Source organism: Oncorhynchus mykiss, chromosome 2, assembly GCF_013265735.2.
Source record: "Oncorhynchus mykiss isolate Arlee chromosome 2, USDA_OmykA_1.1, whole genome shotgun sequence".
NCBI lineage: Eukaryota > Metazoa > Chordata > Actinopteri > Salmoniformes > Salmonidae > Oncorhynchus > Oncorhynchus mykiss.
Genome location: NC_048566.1, coordinates 1,322,501 through 1,342,500, shown reverse-complemented (window position 1 = coordinate 1,342,500; position 20,000 = coordinate 1,322,501). Strand labels below are relative to the sequence as shown.

General features: G+C 49.1%; 1 protein-coding gene across 1 annotated transcript in view; it reads right to left on the bottom strand.

Moving 5' to 3' along the window:
* Positions 1-20,000, bottom strand: part of tgfbr2b (transforming growth factor beta receptor 2b) — an 81,735-nt gene that overhangs the window by 48,436 nt on the left and 13,299 nt on the right. Inside the window, exons 2-3 of the mRNA XM_036934986.1 lie at positions 11,847-11,997; positions 11,058-11,248 (exon numbers count right to left, since the gene is read on the bottom strand). Coding sequence (XP_036790881.1) covers positions 11,058-11,248; positions 11,847-11,997 — 342 coding nt within the window. The remainder of the gene's footprint in view (positions 1-11,057; positions 11,249-11,846; positions 11,998-20,000) is intronic.

The window sequence follows — 20,000 nt, the reverse complement described above, 5'->3', positions numbered from 1 at the left end:
CTCCCTCCCCTGCTCTCTCGCGCTCTCTACCTCCCCCTCTCTCTCCCACTCTCTCCCTCCCCGCTCTCTCTCTCTCCATCTCCCCCCTCTCTCCCGCTCTCTCTCTACCTCCCCAGCTCACTGTCTCTACCTCCCCCCTCTATCTCCCACTCTCTCTTCCTCCCCGCCCTCTCTCTCTCTCTCTCTCTCTCTCTCCCTCCCCCGCCCTCTACCTCCCTCCCCCTCTCTCTCTCTCTGTGTTCCCGTGAGTCACTCCTCTTTAAAACTGTTCAGTGTGACTGCAGGCCAAGATTCCACAGTATAAGGAACTGTAAAATCTCACAGAGCGACCGACTGACTGGAATAAAGGCACAAGACATATTTCCCTTCTTCTTCTTCTTCTTCTTCTTCTTCTTCTTCTTCTTCTTCTTCTTCTATTATTATAATACAATAGCCAGTGACCAGAATGCTTTGGGACAGCTGATGAGGAGGATATTATTCATAATCAGGGGTTGTTAAAATAACCCAGGGATGGAAACAAGCTCAGAAAACCTTGAACAACAGTTTAACACAGACAGATATTTTCAACACACCGTGAATTCATGAATTATATCCTTATCTCTGAATCACGTTGAATTACAGGCGACTTTTAGAGAGTGAAAGTAATTCTGACAGCTGCCCCCAAAAAACAAAAAAACACACATTATTATAAACTTGTTTTTGTGGCTTCCCTTCTCAATGTTGACTACACTTCCCTTGTCTATGTTGACTACACTTCCCTTCTCAATGTTGACTACACTTCCCTTCTCTACGTTGACTACACTTCCCTTCTCTACACTTCCCTTCTCTACGTTGACTACACTTCCCTTCTCTACGTTGACTACGCTTCCCTTCTCAATGTTGACTACACTTCCCTTCTCTACGCTTCCCTTCTCTATGTTGACTACACTTCCCTTCTCTACGTTGACTACACTTCCCTTCTCTATGTTGACTACACTTCCCTTCTCTACGTTGACTACACTTCCCTTCTCTATGTTGACTACACTTCCCTTCTCTACGTTGACTACACTTCCCTTCTCTATGTTGACTACACTTCCCTTCTCTATGTTGACTACACTTCCCTTCTCTATGTTGACTACACTTCCCTTCTCTACGCTTCCCTTCTCTACGTTGACTACACTTCCCTTCTCTACGTTGACTACACTTCCCTTCTCTACGCTTCCCTTCTCTACGTTGACTACACTTCCCTTCTCTACGTTGACTACACTTCCCTTCTCTATGTTGACTACACTTCCCTTCTCTACGTTGACTACACTTCCCTTCTCTACGTTGACTACACTTCCCTTCTCTATGTTGACTACACTTCCCTTCTCTACGTTGACTACACTTCCCTTCTCTATGTTGACTACACTTCCCTTCTCTACGTTGACTACACTTCCCTTCTCTATGTTGACTACACTTCCCTTCTCTACGTTGACTACACTTCCCTTCTCTATGTTGACTACACTTCCCTTCTCTATGTTGACTACACTTCCCTTCTCTATGTTGACTACACTTCCCTTCTCTATGTTGACTACACTTCCCTTCTCTATGTTGACTACACTTCCCTTCTCTACGTTGACTACACTTCCCTTCTCTATGTTGACTACACTTCCCTTCTCTATGTTGACTACACTTCCCTTCTCTACGTTGACTACACTTCCCTTCTCTATGTTGACTACACTTCCCTTCTCTACGTTGACTACACTTCCCTTCTCTATGTTGACTACACTTCCCTTCTCTACGTTGACTACGCTTCCCTTCTCTATGTTGACTACACTTCCCTTCTCTACGTTGACTACACTTCCCTTCTCTACGTTGACTACACTTCCCTTCTCTACGTTGACTACACTTCCCTTCTCTACGTTGACTACACTTCCCTTCTCTACGTTGACTACACTTCCCTTCTCTACGTTGACTACACTTCCCTTCTCTACGTTGACTACCCTTCCCTTCTCTACACTTCCCTTCTCTACGTTGACTACGCTCCCCTTCTCTACGTTGACTACACTTCCCTTCTCTACGTTGACTACACTTCCCTTCTCTACGTTGACTACACTTCCCTTCTCTACGTTGACTACACTTCCCTTCTCTACGTTGACTACACTTCCCTTCTCTACGCTTCCATTCTCTACGTTGACTACCCTTCCCTTCTCTACCCTTCCCTTCTCTACACTTCCCTTCTCTACGTTGACTACGCTTCCCTTCTCTATGTTGACAACGCTTCCCTTCTCTACGTTGACTACGCTTCCCTTCTCTATGTTGACTACGCTTCCCTTCTCTACGTTGACTACACTTCCCTTCTCTACGTTGACTACGCTTCTACGCTTCCCTTCTCTAAGTTGACTATGCTTCCCTTCTCTACGTTGACTACACTTCCCTTCTCTACGTTGACTACGCTTCTACGCTTCCCTTCTCTACGTTGACTACACTTCCCTTCTCTAAGTTGACTACGCTTCTACGCTTCCCTTCTCTACGTTGACTACACTTCCCTTCTCTACGTTGACTACACTTCCCTTCTCTATGTTGACTACACTTCCCTTCTCTACGTTGACTACGCTTCCCTTCTCTATGTTGACTACACTTCCCTTCTCTACGTTGACTACACTTCCCTTCTCTACGTTGACTACACTTCCCTTCTCTACGTTGACTACACTTCCCTTCTCTACGTTGACTACACTTCCCTTCTCTACGTTGACTACACTTCCCTTCTCTACGTTGACTACACTTCCCTTCTCTACGTTGACTACCCTTCCCTTCTCTACACTTCCCTTCTCTACGTTGACTACGCTCCCCTTCTCTACGTTGACTACACTTCCCTTCTCTACGTTGACTACACTTCCCTTCTCTACGTTGACTACACTTCCCTTCTCTACGTTGACTACACTTCCCTTCTCTACGTTGACTACACTTCCCTTCTCTACGCTTCCATTCTCTACGTTGACTACGCTTCCCTTCTCTATGTTGACAACGCTTCCCTTCTCTACGTTGACTACGCTTCCCTTCTCTATGTTGACTACGCTTCCCTTCTCTACGTTGACTACACTTCCCTTCTCTACGTTGACTACGCTTCTACGCTTCCCTTCTCTAAGTTGACTATGCTTCCCTTCTCTACGTTGACTACACTTCCCTTCTCTACGTTGACTACGCTTCTACGCTTCCCTTCTCTACGTTGACTACACTTCCCTTCTCTACGTTGACTACGCTTCTACGCTTCCCTTCTCTACGTTGACTACACTTCCCTTCTCTACGTTGACTACACTTCCCTTCTCTACGTTGACTACACTTCCCATCTCTATGTTGACTACACTTCCCTTCTCTACGTTGACTACACTTCCCTTCTCTACGTTGACTACACTTCCCTTCTCTACGTTGACTACACTTCCCTTCTCTACGTTGACTACACTTCCCTTCTCTACGTTGACTACACTTCCCTTCTCTACGATGACTACACTTCCCTTTTCTACGTTGACTACACTTCCCTTCTCTACGTTGACTACCCTTCCCTTCTCTACCCTTCCCTTCTCTACACTTCCCTTCTCTACGTTGACTACGCTCCCCTTCTCTACGTTGACTACACTTCCCTTCTCTACGTTGACTACACTTCCCTTCAGTACGTTGACTACACTTCCCTTCTCTACGTTGACTACACTTCCCTTCTCTACGTTGACTACACTTCCCTTCTCTACGCTTCCCTTCTCTACGTTGACTACACTTCCCTTCTCTACGTTGACTACCCTTCCCTTCTCTACCCTTCCCTTCTCTACGTTGACTACACTTCCCTTCTCTATGTTGACTACGCTTCCCTTCTCTACGTTGACTACGCTCCCCTTCTCTACGTTGACTACACTTCCCTTCTCTACGTTGACTACACTTCCCTTCTCTACGTTGACTACACTTCCCTTCTCTACGTTGACTACACTTCCCTTCTCTACATTGACTACACTTCCCTTCTCTACGCTTCCCTTCTCTACGTTGACTACGCTTCCCTTCTCTACGCTTCCCTTCTCTACGTTGACTACACTTCCCTTCTCTATGCTTCCCTTCTCTAGGCTGACTACGCTTCCCTTCTCTACGTTGACTACACTTCCCTTCTCTATGTTGACTACACTTCCCTTCTCTACGTTGACTACACTTCCCTTCTCTACGTTGACTACCCTTCCCTTCTCTATGTTGACTACACTTCCCTTCTCTACGTTGACTACACTTCCCTTCTCTATGTTGACTACACTTCCCTTCTCTATGTTGACTACACTTCCCTTCTCTACGTTGACTACACTTCCCTTCTCTATGCTTCCCTTCTCTAGGCTGACTACGCTTCCCTTCTCTACGTTGACTACACTTCCCTTCTCTATGTTGACTACACTTCCCTTCTCTACGTTGACTACACTTCCCTTCTCTACGTTGACTACACTTCCCTTCTCTATATTGACTACGCTTCCCTTCTCTATGTTGACTACGCTTCCCTTCTCTACGTTGACTACACTTCCCTTCTCTACGTTGACTACGCTTCCCTTCTCTATGTTGACTACACTTCCCTTCTCTACGTTGACTACACTTCCCTTCTCTATGTTGACTACGCTTCCCTTCTCTACGCTTCCCTTCTCTACGTTGACTACACTTCCCTTCTCTATGCTTCCCTTCTCTAGGCTGACTACGCTTCCCTTCTCTACGTTGACTACACTTCCCTTCTCTATGTTGACTACACTTCCCTTCTCTACGTTGACTACACTTCCCTTCTCTATGTTGACTACACTTCCCTTCTCTACGTTGACTACACTTCCCTTCTCTATGTTGACTACACTTCCCTTCTCTATGTTGACTACGCTTCCCTTCTCTATGTTGACTACGCTTCCCTTCTCTATGTTGACTACACTTCCCTTCTCTACGTTGACTACACTTCCCTTCTCTACGTTGACTACACTTCCCTTCTCTACGTTGACTACACTTCCCTTCTCTACGTTGACTACACTTCCCTTCTCTATGTTGACTACGCTTCCCTTCTCTACGCTTCCCTTCTCTACGTTGACTACACTTCCCTTCTCTATGCTTCCCTTCTCTAGGCTGACTACGCTTCCCTTCTCTACGTTGACTACACTTCCCTTCTCTATGTTGACTACACTTCCCTTCTCTACGTTGACTACACTTCCCTTCTCTATGCTTCCCTTCTCTAGGCTGACTACGCTTCCCTTCTCTACGTTGACTACACTTCCCTTCTCTATGTTGACTACACTTCCCTTCTCTACGTTGACTACACTTCCCTTCTCTACGTTGACTACACTTCCCTTCTCTACGCTTCCCTTCTCTAGGCTGACTACACTTCCCTTCTCTACGTTGACTACACTTCCCTTCTCTATGCTTCCCTTCTCTACGTTGACTACACTTCCCTTCTCTATGTTGACTACACTTCCCTTCTCTACGTTGACTACACTTCCCTTCTCTATGTTGACTACGCTTCCCTTCTCTATGCTTCCCTTCTCTATGTTGACTACGTTTCCCTTCTCTACGTTGACTACGCTTCCCTTCTCTACGTTGACTACACTTCCCTTCTCTACGTTGACTACACTTCCCTTCTCTATGTTGACTACACTTCCCTTCTCTACGTTGACTACACTTCCCTTCTCTACGTTGACTACACTTCCCTTCTCTACGCTTCCATTCTCTACGTTGACTACCCTTCCCTTCTCTACCCTTCCCTTCTCTACACTTCCCTTCTCTACGTTGACTACGCTTCCCTTCTCTATGTTGACAACGCTTCCCTTCTCTACGTTGACTACGCTTCCCTTCTCTATGTTGACTACGCTTCCCTTCTCTACGTTGACTACACTTCCCTTCTCTACGTTGACTACGCTTCTACGCTTCCCTTCTCTAAGTTGACTATGCTTCCCTTCTCTACGTTGACTACACTTCCCTTCTCTACGTTGACTACGCTTCTACGCTTCCCTTCTCTACGTTGACTACACTTCCCTTCTCTACGTTGACTACGCTTCTACGCTTCCCTTCTCTACGTTGACTACACTTCCCTTCTCTACGTTGACTACACTTCCCTTCTCTACGTTGACTACACTTCCCATCTCTATGTTGACTACACTTCCCTTCTCTACGTTGACTACACTTCCCTTCTCTACGTTGACTACACTTCCCTTCTCTACGTTGACTACACTTCCCTTCTCTACGTTGACTACACTTCCCTTCTCTACGTTGACTACACTTCCCTTCTCTACGATGACTACACTTCCCTTTTCTACGTTGACTACACTTCCCTTCTCTACGTTGACTACCCTTCCCTTCTCTACCCTTCCCTTCTCTACACTTCCCTTCTCTACGTTGACTACGCTCCCCTTCTCTACGTTGACTACACTTCCCTTCTCTACGTTGACTACACTTCCCTTCAGTACGTTGACTACACTTCCCTTCTCTACGTTGACTACACTTCCCTTCTCTACGTTGACTACACTTCCCTTCTCTACGCTTCCCTTCTCTACGTTGACTACACTTCCCTTCTCTACGTTGACTACCCTTCCCTTCTCTACCCTTCCCTTCTCTACGTTGACTACACTTCCCTTCTCTATGTTGACTACGCTTCCCTTCTCTACGTTGACTACGCTCCCCTTCTCTACGTTGACTACACTTCCCTTCTCTACGTTGACTACACTTCCCTTCTCTACGTTGACTACACTTCCCTTCTCTACGTTGACTACACTTCCCTTCTCTACATTGACTACACTTCCCTTCTCTACGCTTCCCTTCTCTACGTTGACTACGCTTCCCTTCTCTACGCTTCCCTTCTCTACGTTGACTACACTTCCCTTCTCTAAGCTTCCCTTCTCTAGGCTGACTACGCTTCCCTTCTCTACGTTGACTACACTTCCCTTCTCTATGTTGACTACACTTCCCTTCTCTACGTTGACTACACTTCCCTTCTCTACGTTGACTACCCTTCCCTTCTCTATGTTGACTACACTTCCCTTCTCTACGTTGACTACACTTCCCTTCTCTATGTTGACTACACTTCCCTTCTCTATGTTGACTACACTTCCCTTCTCTACGTTGACTACACTTCCCTTCTCTATGCTTCCCTTCTCTAGGCTGACTACGCTTCCCTTCTCTACGTTGACTACACTTCCCTTCTCTATGTTGACTACACTTCCCTTCTCTACGTTGACTACACTTCCCTTCTCTACGTTGACTACACTTCCCTTCTCTATATTGACTACGCTTCCCTTCTCTATGTTGACTACGCTTCCCTTCTCTACGTTGACTACACTTCCCTTCTCTACGTTGACTACGCTTCCCTTCTCTATGTTGACTACACTTCCCTTCTCTACGTTGACTACACTTCCCTTCTCTATGTTGACTACGCTTCCCTTCTCTACGCTTCCCTTCTCTACGTTGACTACACTTCCCTTCTCTATGCTTCCCTTCTCTAGGCTGACTACGCTTCCCTTCTCTACGTTGACTACACTTCCCTTCTCTATGTTGACTACACTTCCCTTCTCTACGTTGACTACACTTCCCTTCTCTATGTTGACTACACTTCCCTTCTCTACGTTGACTACACTTCCCTTCTCTATGTTGACTACACTTCCCTTCTCTATGTTGACTACGCTTCCCTTCTCTATGTTGACTACGCTTCCCTTCTCTATGTTGACTACACTTCCCTTCTCTACGTTGACTACACTTCCCTTCTCTACGTTGACTACACTTCCCTTCTCTACGTTGACTACACTTCCCTTCTCTACGTTGACTACACTTCCCTTCTCTATGTTGACTACGCTTCCCTTCTCTACGCTTCCCTTCTCTACGTTGACTACACTTCCCTTCTCTATGCTTCCCTTCTCTAGGCTGACTACGCTTCCCTTCTCTACGTTGACTACACTTCCCTTCTCTATGTTGACTACACTTCCCTTCTCTACGTTGACTACACTTCCCTTCTCTATGCTTCCCTTCTCTAGGCTGACTACGCTTCCCTTCTCTACGTTGACTACACTTCCCTTCTCTATGTTGACTACACTTCCCTTCTCTACGTTGACTACACTTCCCTTCTCTACGTTGACTACACTTCCCTTCTCTACGCTTCCCTTCTCTAGGCTGACTACACTTCCCTTCTCTACGTTGACTACACTTCCCTTCTCTATGCTTCCCTTCTCTACGTTGACTACACTTCCCTTCTCTATGTTGACTACACTTCCCTTCTCTACGTTGACTACACTTCCCTTCTCTATGTTGACTACGCTTCCCTTCTCTATGCTTCCCTTCTCTATGTTGACTACGTTTCCCTTCTCTACGTTGACTACGCTTCCCTTCTCTACGTTGACTACACTTCCCTTCTCTACGTTGACTACACTTCCCTTCTCTATGTTGACTACACTTCCCTTCTCTACGTTGACTACATTTCCCTTCTCTATGTTGACTACGTTTCCCTTCTCTATGTTGACTACACTTCCCTTCTCTACGCTTCCCTTCTCTACGTTGACTACACTTCCCTTCTCTATGTTGACCAAGCTTCACTTCCCAATTGAAGCTGTCAAAGGTGGGCATTGCAGAGTAACACAGTGATCCAGACAGATCTTCATGAGTCTGAATGACTGATTAGAAACAAGGAAACACAGGAAGCTGACAGGAAACACAGGAACAACAGACAAGACTGAAACAACTCTGGTTGATTAGTAACATCTGGACCTGTTGTCTTGACAGTCATTCATTTCTCGACAGACATTTGCTGATCTAGTAGTATTTCTACGTAACAAATTAGCTCTCTACTAAAGTAGGCGTGGATACACACATACACACTCACACACACTCACATGTACACACTCACACAAACACACACCCGCACGTACAATGAATGACCCAAACACAGAGTTGTAGTGTCTGTATAACTTGGTAGCCCACAGTAAGACTGCTCTAGGCACGTCAGCAGAATGCTATGCTAGGGAATGATAGATCCTCAGCAAACAGTAGACTTCAGATTCTAGTAGGGTGAGGCCGGGTGCTGCAGACTGTTCTAGTGCCCTCGCCAATTTGTTGAAATATATGTTGAAGAGGGTGGGGCTTAAGCTGCATCCCTGTCTGACCCCACGGCCCTCTGGGAAGAAATGTGTGTGTTTTTGCCTATTTTAATTTGACATTTGCTCAGTACATTGTTTTCACTGAGGACATGTACGAGTCTGCTGTTAATGATAATGCAGAGGATTTTCCCAAGGTTGCTGTTTACGCATATCCCACGGTAGTTATTGGGGTCAAATGTGTCTCCACTTTTGTGGATTGGGGTGATCAGTCCTTGGTTCCAAATATTGGGGAAGATGCCAGAGCTAAGGATGATGTTAAAGAGTTTTAGTATAGCCAATTGGAATTTGTTGTCTGTATATTTGATCATTTCATTGAGGATACCATCAACACCACAGGCCTTTTTGGGTTGGAGGGTTTTTATTTTGTCCTGTAGTTCATTCAATGTAATTGGAGAATCCAGTGGGTTCTGTAATCCAGTGTGTTCTGGAATCCAGTGGGTTCTGGAATCCAGTGTGTTCTGGAATCCAGTGGGTTCTGGAATCCAGTGTGTTCTGTAATCCAGTGGGTTCTGGAATCCAGTGTGTTCTGTAATCCAGTGTGTTCTGTAATCCAGTGTGTTCTGTAATCCAGTGGGTTCTGGGAGTCTTTAATAGTTGATTCTAAGATCTGTATTTGATCATGTATATGTTTTTGCTCTTTATTCTTTGTTATAGAGACAAAAAGATTGGAGAAGGGGTTTACCCATACATCTCCATTTTGGATGGATAATTCTTCGTGTTGTTGTTTGTTTAGTGTTTTCCAATTTTCCCAGAAGTGGTTAGAGTCTATGGTTTCTTCAATTACATTGAGCTGATTTCTGACGTGCTGTTCCTTCTTTTTCCGTAGTGTATTTCTGTATTGTTTTAGTGATTCACCATAATGAAGGCGTAGACTCAGGTTTCCTCCTCTCCTCTCTCTCCCTCTCTTCTTCTCTCTCCCATCTCCTGTCTCTCTCTCTCCCTCTCTTCTTCTCTCTCCCATCTCCTGTCTCTCTCTCTCCCTCTCTTCTTCTCTCTCCCATCTCCTGTCTCTCTCTCTCCCTCTCTTCTTCTCTCTCCCATCTCCTGTCTCTCTCTCCTTCTCTCTCCTTCTCTCTCCTGTCTCTCTCTCTCTTCTTCTCTCTCCCATCTCCTATCTCTCTCTCTCCCTCTCTCTCCCATCTCCTGTCTCTCTCTCTCTCATTCTCTCTCCCATCTCCTGTCTCTCTCTCCTTCTCTCTCCTTCTCTCTCCTGTCTCTCTCTCTCTTCTTCTCTCTCCCATCTCCTATCTCTCTCTCTCCCTCTCTCTCCCATCTCCTGTCTCTCTCTCTCTCATTCTCTCTCCCATCTCCTGTGTCTCTCTCTCCTGTCTCTCTCTATCTTTCTATACAATCTGTGCAGTAGCATGTGGCTGAGATGTTTCTGCTTTGAGTAAAGCACAGACAGGAAACCACATGTCTGAGATCTTCTGCAAGGCCAGGTCCCACGCTACACCACACTACACTGTCTCCCTCGACCTCTACCTCTACCTCTCACAGGGCTGGAGGAGATAGGGCCCACACTATTCTACACTGTCTACCTCTACCTCTCACAGGGCTGGAGGAGATAGGGCCCACACTATTCTACACTGTCTCCCTCTACCTCTCACAGGGCTTGAGGAGATAGAGCCCACACTATTCTACATTTGTCTCTCTCTACCTTACTCCCACAGTAAGGGTATTAGATGAATTGACTGATACAGTAGGTACAGTATGTAAGGTACTCACTAACAGAATAAGGGTATTAGATGAATTGACTGATACAGTAGGTACAGTATGTAAGGTACTCACTAACAGAATAAGGGTATTAGATCAATTGACTGATACAGTAGGTACAGTATGTAAGGTACTCACTAACAGAATAAGGGTATTAGATCAATTGACTGATACAGTAGGTATGTAAGGTACTCACTAACAGAATAACGGTATTAGATCAATTGACTGATACAGTAGGTGTGAGAAGGTACTCACCGGGAGCGAAGGCCAGGTTATCGTTACACTCCTCCTCAGTACAGGAGCAAATGTACAACGGTCCTCCAGAGCTCTTCTTCTCTTTCATGGTACACATAGAGCTGTTGTAGTCATCCAGCTCGATGCCGTACAGAGGCTTGGAGGGGTCATGACACAGAGTCTCGATGCTGTAGTTACTGTCATTCTTCCTCCTGGAGATAACGGAGATAAATGGAGATAATGGAGAGAGAGAGAGAGACAGACACACAAACATGCACAGACACACACAGACAGAGAGATCGTAAGACACACAGACAGAGAGACAGAAACTGACACAGACAGAGAGACAGACACAGACAGAGAGACTGACACAGACAGAGAGACTGACAGAGACACCCCCTCTCCACTGTAATCCTACCAGATGCAGACTGACCCAGCCCCCCCCTCTCCACTGTAATCCTACCAGATGCAGACTGACCCAGCCCCCCCCCCCCCTCTCCACTGTAATCCTACCAGATGGAGACTGACACAGACCCCCCCCCCCCTCCACTGTAATCCTACCAGAAGCAGACTGACCCAGCCCCCCCCCCCCTCTCCACTGTAATCCTACCAGATGCAGACTGACCCAGCCCCCCCCCCCCCCTCTCCACTGTAATCCTACCAGATGCAGACTGATCCAGCCCCCCCCCCCCCTCCACTGTAATCCTACCAGATGCAGACTGACCCAGACCCCCCCCCCCTCTCCACTGTAATCCTACCAGATGCAGACTGACCCCCCCCCCCCCCCCCCCCCCCCCACCGTAATCCTACCAGATGGCGATGCAGACTTCATGCTCCAGACGACAGATGGAGGTGATGGAGCAGTTCGAGAGGCAGCTTCCTGTTCCGTTGCAGGATGAAGACTCCACGTCACAGAACTTACACAACTTGTTGAGACTGAAGGACGGCTGGAACATCCCATCTGGAGAAACACAACCAATCAAATTCAATATGTTAGTCATTCAACCAATCAAATTCAATATGTTAGTCATTCAACCAATCAAATTCAATATGTTAGTCATTCAACCAATCAAATTCAATATGTTAGTCATTCAACCAATCAAATTCAATATGTTAGTCATTCAACCAATCAAATTCAATATGTTAGTCATTCAACCAATCAAATTCAATATGTTAGTCATTCAATCAATCGATTCATATTATGTAACTACAGTGGGGCAAAAAAGTATTTAGTCAGCCACCAATTGTGCAAGTTCTCCCACTTAAAAAGATGAGAGAGGCCTGTAATTTTCATCATAGGTACACTTCAACTATGACAGACAAAATCACACTCCAAACTCCACTATGGCCAAGACCAAAGAGCTGCCAAAGGACACCAGAAACAAAATTGTAGACCTGCACCAGGCTGGGAAGACTGAATCTGCAATAGGTAATTAGCTTTGTTTGAAGAAATCAACTGTGGGAGCAATTATTAGGAAATGGAAGACATACAAGACCACTGATAATCTCCCTCGATCTGGGGCTCCACACTCCCCTGGAGTGGCCTAGCCAGTCTCCAGATCTCAACCCCATAGAAAATCTTTGGAGGGAGTTGAAAGTCCGTGTTGCCCAGCAACAGCCCCAAAACATCACTGCTCTAGAGGAGATCTGCATGGAGGAATGGGCCAAAATACCAGCAACAGTGTGTGGAAACCTTGTGAAGACTTACAGAAAACGTTTGACCTCTGTCATTGCCAACAAAGGGTATATAACAAAGTATTGAGATAAACGTTTGTTATTGACCAAATACTTATTTTCCACCATAATTTGCAAATAAATTCATTAAAAATCCTACAACGTGATTTTCTGGATTTTTTTTCTCATTATGTCTTTCATAGTTGATGTGTACCTATGATGAAAATTACAGGCCTCTCTCATCTTTTGCACAATTGGTGGCTGACTAAATACTTTTTTGCCCCACTGTATATTGCTTTTTAAACACAAAAACACACATCACTAAGTGGTGAACAGTAACCCCCCCTCCTCAATCACAGGGGTGAACTGCATGCCAGTAATCATTTTTACATTTTGAGTCATTTAGCAGACGTTCCAGCGCAATTTACAGGAAGTGAGTGTTTCCATGTCCCTATGTGTTCATGCCAGTCCTCCCGTGGGAATTGAACTCACAACCCGGGTGTCATCGCTCTACCAACTGAGCCACGCGGGATCGGTCTGCTACAGCATGTCTTTCTCTGAAGCTGATCTCTATCTGCTCTCCGCTCCCTGACCTGTTGAGGCCTGCCTTGTCCTGACAAACCTCTGGTCTATCTGACTGTGTGGTCCTGACTGACTGACTGACTGTGAGTTCCTGACTGACTGACTGTGAGTACCTGACTGACTGACTGTGAGTTCCTGACTGACTGACTGTGAGTTCCTGACTGACTGACTGACTGTGAGTTCCTGACTGACTGACTGAGTTCCTGGCAGACTGACTGTGAGTTCCTGACTGACTGACTGAGTTCCTGACTGACTGACTGTGAGTTCCTGACTGACTGACTGTGAGTTCCTGGCTGACTGACTGTGAGTTCCTGACTGACTAAGTTCCTGACTGACTGACTGTGAGTTCCTGACTGACTGACTGTGAGTTCCTGGCTGACTGACTGTGAGTTCCTGACTGACTGACTGTGAGTTCCTGACAGACTGACTGTGAGTTCCTGACTGACTGACTGACTGTGAGTTCCTGACTGACTGACTGACTGACTGTGAGTTCCTGACTGACTGTGAGTTCCTGACTGCACGCTAACTGAAGCCACAGAACCACTGAGCCTTGTTTTGTGGTAAAGGAGCCCTTCACTCAGCACCAGTAAAGACATATAAAAGTCACTAACACAGACACAGAGAACAGTCAGTCTGTATCGTATCTGTATATCGATAGACACAGAGAACAGTCAGTCAGTCTGTATCGTATCTGTATATCGATAGACACAGAGAACAGTCAGTCAGTCTGTATCGTATCTGTATATCGATAGACACAGAGAACAGTCAGTCAGTCTGTATCGTATCTGTATATCGATAGACACAGAGAACAGTCAGTCAGTCTGTATCGTATCTGTATATCGATAGACACAGAGAACAGTCAGTCAGTCTGTATCGTATCTGTATACCGATAGACACAGAGAACAGTCTGTATCATATCTGTATATTGATAGACACAGAAAACAGTCAGTCAGTCTGTATCATATCTATACATCGACAGACACAGGAATCTCTACAGAGCATTTAGTATTGAGGGCAGCAGACCACAGAGTCTATCCAGTCTGAGTTCTGACATCAAATGACTGGTGTGTGTGTGTGAGTGTGTGTGTGTGTGTGTGTGTGTGTGTGTGTGTGTGTGTGTGTGTGTTATCTGATCCCCGCTCCATCCAGGTTATCCACTTCACAGGAGGCAGGCCTCATGTACCTCTCAGACACATAGTGTCCAGTCTAACTGAGAGTCATCAACCCAACCAGAGGCCTGTCCAGTCTAACTGAGAGTCATCAACCCAACCAGAGACCTGTCCAGTCTAACTGAGAGTCATCAACCCAACCAGAGACCTGTCCAGTCTAACTGAGAGTCATCAACCCAACCAGAGACCTGTCCAGTCTAACTGAGAGTCATCAACCCAGCCAGAGACCTGTCCAGTCTAACTGAGAGTCATCCAGCCACCCAGCCAGAGGCCTGTCCAGTCTAACTGAGAGTCGTCCAGCCAGCCAGAGGCATGTCCAGTCTAACTGAGAGTCATCCACCCAACCAGAGACCTGTCCAGTCTAACTGAGAGTCATCAACCCAGCCAGAGGCCTGTCCAGTCTAACTGAGAGTCATCAACCCAACCAGAGACCTGTCCAGTCTAACTGAGAGTCGTCCAACAAGCCAGCCAGAGGCCTGTCCAGTCTAACTGAGTCGTCCACCCAGCCAGAGACCTGTCCAGTCTAACTGAGAGTCATCCAGCCACCCAGCCAGAGACCTGTCCAGTCTAACTGAGAGTCGTCCACCCAGCCAGAGGCCTGTCCAGTCTAGCTGAGAGTCATCCACCCAGCCAGAGGCCTGTCCAGTCTAACTGAGAGTCATCCACCCACCCAGTCAGAGACGTGTCCAGTCTAACTGAGAGTCGTCCAGCCAGCCAGAGACCTGTCCAGTCTAACTGAGAGTCGTCCACCCACCCAGCCAGAGGCCTGTCCAGTCTAAATGAGAGTCGTCCACCCAGCCAGAGGCCTGTCCAGTCTAGCTGAGAGTCATCCACCCAGCCAGAGGCCTGTGCAGTCTAACTGAGAGTCGTCTACCCACCCAGCCAGAGACCTGTCCAGTCTAACTGAGAGTCGTCCACCCAGCCAGAGGCCTGTCCAGTCTAGCTGAGAGTCATCCACCCAGCCAGAGGCCTGTCCAGTCTAACTGAGAGTCGTCTACCCACCCAGCCAGAGACCTGTCCAGTCTAACTGAGAGTCGTCCACCCAGCCAGAGACCTGTCCAGTCTAACTGAGAGTTGTCCACCCACCCAGCCAGAGGCCTGTCCAGTCTAACTGAGAGTCGTCCACCCAGCCAGAGGCCTGTCCAGTCTAACTGAGAGTCGTCTACCCACCCAGCCAGAGACCTGTCCAGTCTAACTGAGAGACGTCCACCCAGCCAGAGGCCTGTCCAGTCTAGCTGAGAGTCATCCACCCAGCCAGAGGCCTATCCAGTCTAACTGAGAGTCGTCTACCCACCCAGCCAGAGACCTGTCCAGTCTAACTGAGAGTCGTCCACCCAGCCAGAGACCTGTCCAGTCTAACTGAGAGTTGTCCACCCACCCAGCCAGAGGCCTGTCCAGTCTAACTGAGAGTCGTCCACCCAGCCAGAGGCCTGTCCAGTCTAACTGAGAGTCGTCGACCCACCCAGCCAGAGGCCTGTCCAGTCTAACTGAGAGTCGTCAACCCAGCCAGAGTCCTGTCCAGTCTAACTGAGAGTCGTCCACCCAGCCAGAGACCTGTCCAGTGTAACTGAGAGTCGCCCACCCAGCCTGAGGCCTGTCCAGTCTAACTGAGAGTCGTCTACCCACCCAGCCAGAGGCCTGTCCAGTCTAGCTGAGAGTCATCCACCCAGCCAGAGGCCTGTCCAGTCTAACTGAGAGCCATCCACCCACCCAGCCAGAGACCTGTCCAGTCTAACTGAGAGTCGTCCAGCCAGCCAGAGACCTGTCCAGTCTAACTGAGAGTTGTCCACCCACCCAGCCAGAGGCCTGTCCAGTCTAACTGAGAGTCGTCCACCCAGCCAGAGGCCTGTCCAGTCTAGCTGAGAGTCATCCACCCAGCCAGAGGCCTGTCCAGTCTAACTGAGAGTCGTCTACCCACCCAGTCAGAGACCTGTCCAGTCTAACTGAGAGTCATCCACCCAGCCAGAGACCTGTCCAGTCTAACTGAGAGTCGTCCACCCAGCCAGAGGCCTGTCCAGTCTAACTGAGAGTCGTCTACCCACCCAGCCAGAGACCTGTCCAGTCTGACTGAGAGTCGTCTACCCACCCAGCCAGAGGCCTGTCCAGTCTAACTGAGAGTCGTCAACCCAGCCAGAGTCCTGTCCAGTCTAACTGAGAGTCGTCCACCCAGCCAGAGATCTGTCCAGTCTAACTGAGAGTCGTCCACCCAGCCAGAGGCCTGTCCAGTCTAACTGAGAGTCGTCCACCCATCCAGAGACCTGTCCAGTCTAACTGAGAGTCGTCAACCCAGCCAGAGTCCTGTCCAGTCTAACTGAGAGTCGTCCACCCAGCCAGAGACCTGTCCAGTCTAACTGAGAGTCGTCCACCCAGCCAGAGGCCTGTCCAGTCTAACTGAGAGTCGTCCACCCATCCAGAGACCTGTCCAGTCTAACTGAGAGTCGTCCACCCAGCCAGAGACGTGTCCAGTGTAACTGAGAGTCGGCCACCCAGCCAGAGGCCTGTCCAGTCCAACTGAGAGTCGTCCACCCAGCCAGAGTCCTGTCCAGTCTAACTGAGAGTCGTCCACCCAGCCAGAGGCCTGTCCAGTCTAACTGAGAGTCGTCCACACAGCCAGAGACCTGTCCAGTCTAACTGAGAGTCGTCCACCCAGCCAGAGGCCTGTCCAGTCTAACTGAGAGTCGTCTACCCACCCAGCCAGAGACCTGTCCAGTCTAACTGAGAGTTGTCTATCCAGCCAGAGCCCTGTCCAGTCTAACTGAGAGTCATCCACCCAGCCAGAGGCCTGTCCAGTCTAACTGAGAGTCGTCCACCCAGCCAGAGACCTGTCCAGTCTAACTGAGAGTTGTCCACCCAGCCAGAGGCCTGTCCAGTCTAACTGAGAGTCATCCACCCACCCAGCCAGAGGCCTGTCCAGTCCAACTGAGAGTCGTCCACCCAGCCAGAGGCCTGTCCAGTCTAACTGAGAGTCGTCCACCCAGCCAGAGGCCTGTCCAGTCTAACTGAGAGTCGTCCACACAGCCAGAGACCTGTCCAGTCTAACTGAGAGTCGTCCACCCAGCCAGAGACCTGTCCAGTCTAACTGAGAGTCGTCCACCCAGCCAGAGGCCTGTCCAGTCTAGCTGAGAGTCATCCACCCAGCCAGAGGCCTATCCAGTCTAACTGAGAGTCGTCTACCCACCCAGCCAGAGACCTGTCCAGTCTAACTGAGAGTCGTCCACCCAGCCAGAGACCTGTCCAGTCTAACTGAGAGTTGTCCACCCACCCAGCCAGAGGCCTGTCCAGTCTAACTGAGAGTCGTCCACCCAGCCAGAGGCCTGTCCAGTCTAACTGAGAGTCGTCGACCCACCCAGCCAGAGGCCTGTCCAGTCTAACTGAGAGTCGTCAACCCAGCCAGAGTCCTGTCCAGTCTAACTGAGAGTCGTCCACCCAGCCAGAGACCTGTCCAGTGTAACTGAGAGTCGCCCACCCAGCCTGAGGCCTGTCCAGTCTAACTGAGAGTCGTCTACCCACCCAGCCAGAGGCCTGTCCAGTCTAGCTGAGAGTCATCCACCCAGCCAGAGGCCTGTCCAGTCTAACTGAAAGCCATCCACCCACCCAGCCAGAGACCTGTCCAGTCTAACTGAGAGTCGTCCAGCCAGCCAGAGACCTGTCCAGTCTAACTGAGAGTTGTCCACCCACCCAGCCAGAGGCCTGTCCAGTCTAACTGAGAGTCGTCCACCCAGCCAGAGGCCTGTCCAGTCTAGCTGAGAGTCATCCACCCAGCCAGAGGCCTGTCCAGTCTAACTGAGAGTCGTCTACCCACCCAGTCAGAGACCTGTCCAGTCTAACTGAGAGTCATCCACCCAGCCAGAGACCTGTCCAGTCTAACTGAGAGTCGTCCACCCAGCCAGAGGCCTGTCCAGTCTAACTGAGAGTCGTCTACCCACCCAGCCAGAGACCTGTCCAGTCTGACTGAGAGTCGTCTACCCACCCAGCCAGAGGCCTGTCCAGTCTAACTGAGAGTCGTCAACCCAGCCAGAGTCCTGTCCAGTCTAACTGAGAGTCGTCCACCCAGCCAGAGATCTGTCCAGTCTAACTGAGAGTCGTCCACCCAGCCAGAGGCCTGTCCAGTCTAACTGAGAGTCGTCCACCCATCCAGAGACCTGTCCAGTCTAACTGAGAGTCGTCCACCCAGCCAGAGACCTGTCCAGTCTAACTGAGAGTCGTCAACCCAGCCAGAGTCCTGTCCAGTCTAACTGAGAGTCGTCCACCCAGCCAGAGACCTGTCCAGTCTAACTGAGAGTCGTCCACCCAGCCAGAGGCCTGTCCAGTCTAACTGAGAGTCGTCCACCCATCCAGAGACCTGTCCAGTCTAACTGAGAGTCGTCCACCCAGCCAGAGACGTGTCCAGTGTAACTGAGAGTCGGCCACCCAGCCAGAGGCCTGTCCAGTCCAACTGAGAGTCGTCCACCCAGCCAGAGTCCTGTCCAGTCTAACTGAGAGTCGTCCACACAGCCAGAGACCTGTCCAGTCTAACTGAGAGTCGTCCACCCAGCCAGAGGCCTGTCCAGTCTAACTGAGAGTCGTCTACCCACCCAGCCAGAGGCCTGTCCAGTCTAACTGAGAGTTGTCTATCCAGCCAGAGCCCTGTCCAGTCTAACTGAGAGTCATCCACCCAGCCAGAGGCCTGTCCAGTCTAACTGAGAGTCGTCCACCCAGCCAGAGACCTGTCCAGTCTAACTGAGAGTTGTCCACCCAGCCAGAGGCCTGTCCAGTCTAACTGAGAGTCATCCACCCACCCAGCCAGAGGCCTGTCCAGTCCAACTGAGAGTCGTCCACCCAGCCAGAGGCCTGTCCAGTCTAACTGAGAGTCGTCCACCCAGCCAGAGGCCTGTCCAGTCTAACTGAGAGTCGTCCACACAGCCAGAGACCTGTCCAGTCTAACTGAGAGTCGTCCACCCAGCCAGAGACCTGTCCAGTCTAACTGAGAGTCGTCAACCCAGCCAGAGTCCTGTCCAGTCTAACTGAGAGTCGTCCACCCAGCCAGAGACCTGTCCAGTCTAACTGAGAGTCGTCCACCCAGCCAGAGGCCTGTCCAGTCTAACTGAGAGTCGTCCACCCATCCAGAGACCTGTCCAGTCTAACTGAGAGTCGTCCACCCAGCCAGAGACCTGTCCAGTGTAACTGAGAGTCGGCCACCCAGCCAGAGGACTGTCCAGTCCAACTGAGAGTCGTCCACCCAGCCAGAGTCCTGTCCAGTCTAACTGAGAGTCGTCCACCCAGCCAGAGGCCTGTCCAGTCTAACTGAGAGTCGTCCACACAGCCAGAGACCTGTCCAGTCTAACTGAGAGTCGTCCACCCAGTCAGAGGCCTGTCCAGTCTAACTGAGAGTCGTCTACCCACCCAGCCAGAGGCCTGTCCAGTCTAACTGAGAGTTGTCTATCCAGCCAGAGCCCTGTCCAGTCTAACTGAGAGTCATCCACCCAGCCAGAGGCCTGTCCAGTCTAACTGAGAGTCGTCCACCCAGCCAGAGACCTGTCCAGTCTAACTGAGAGTTGTC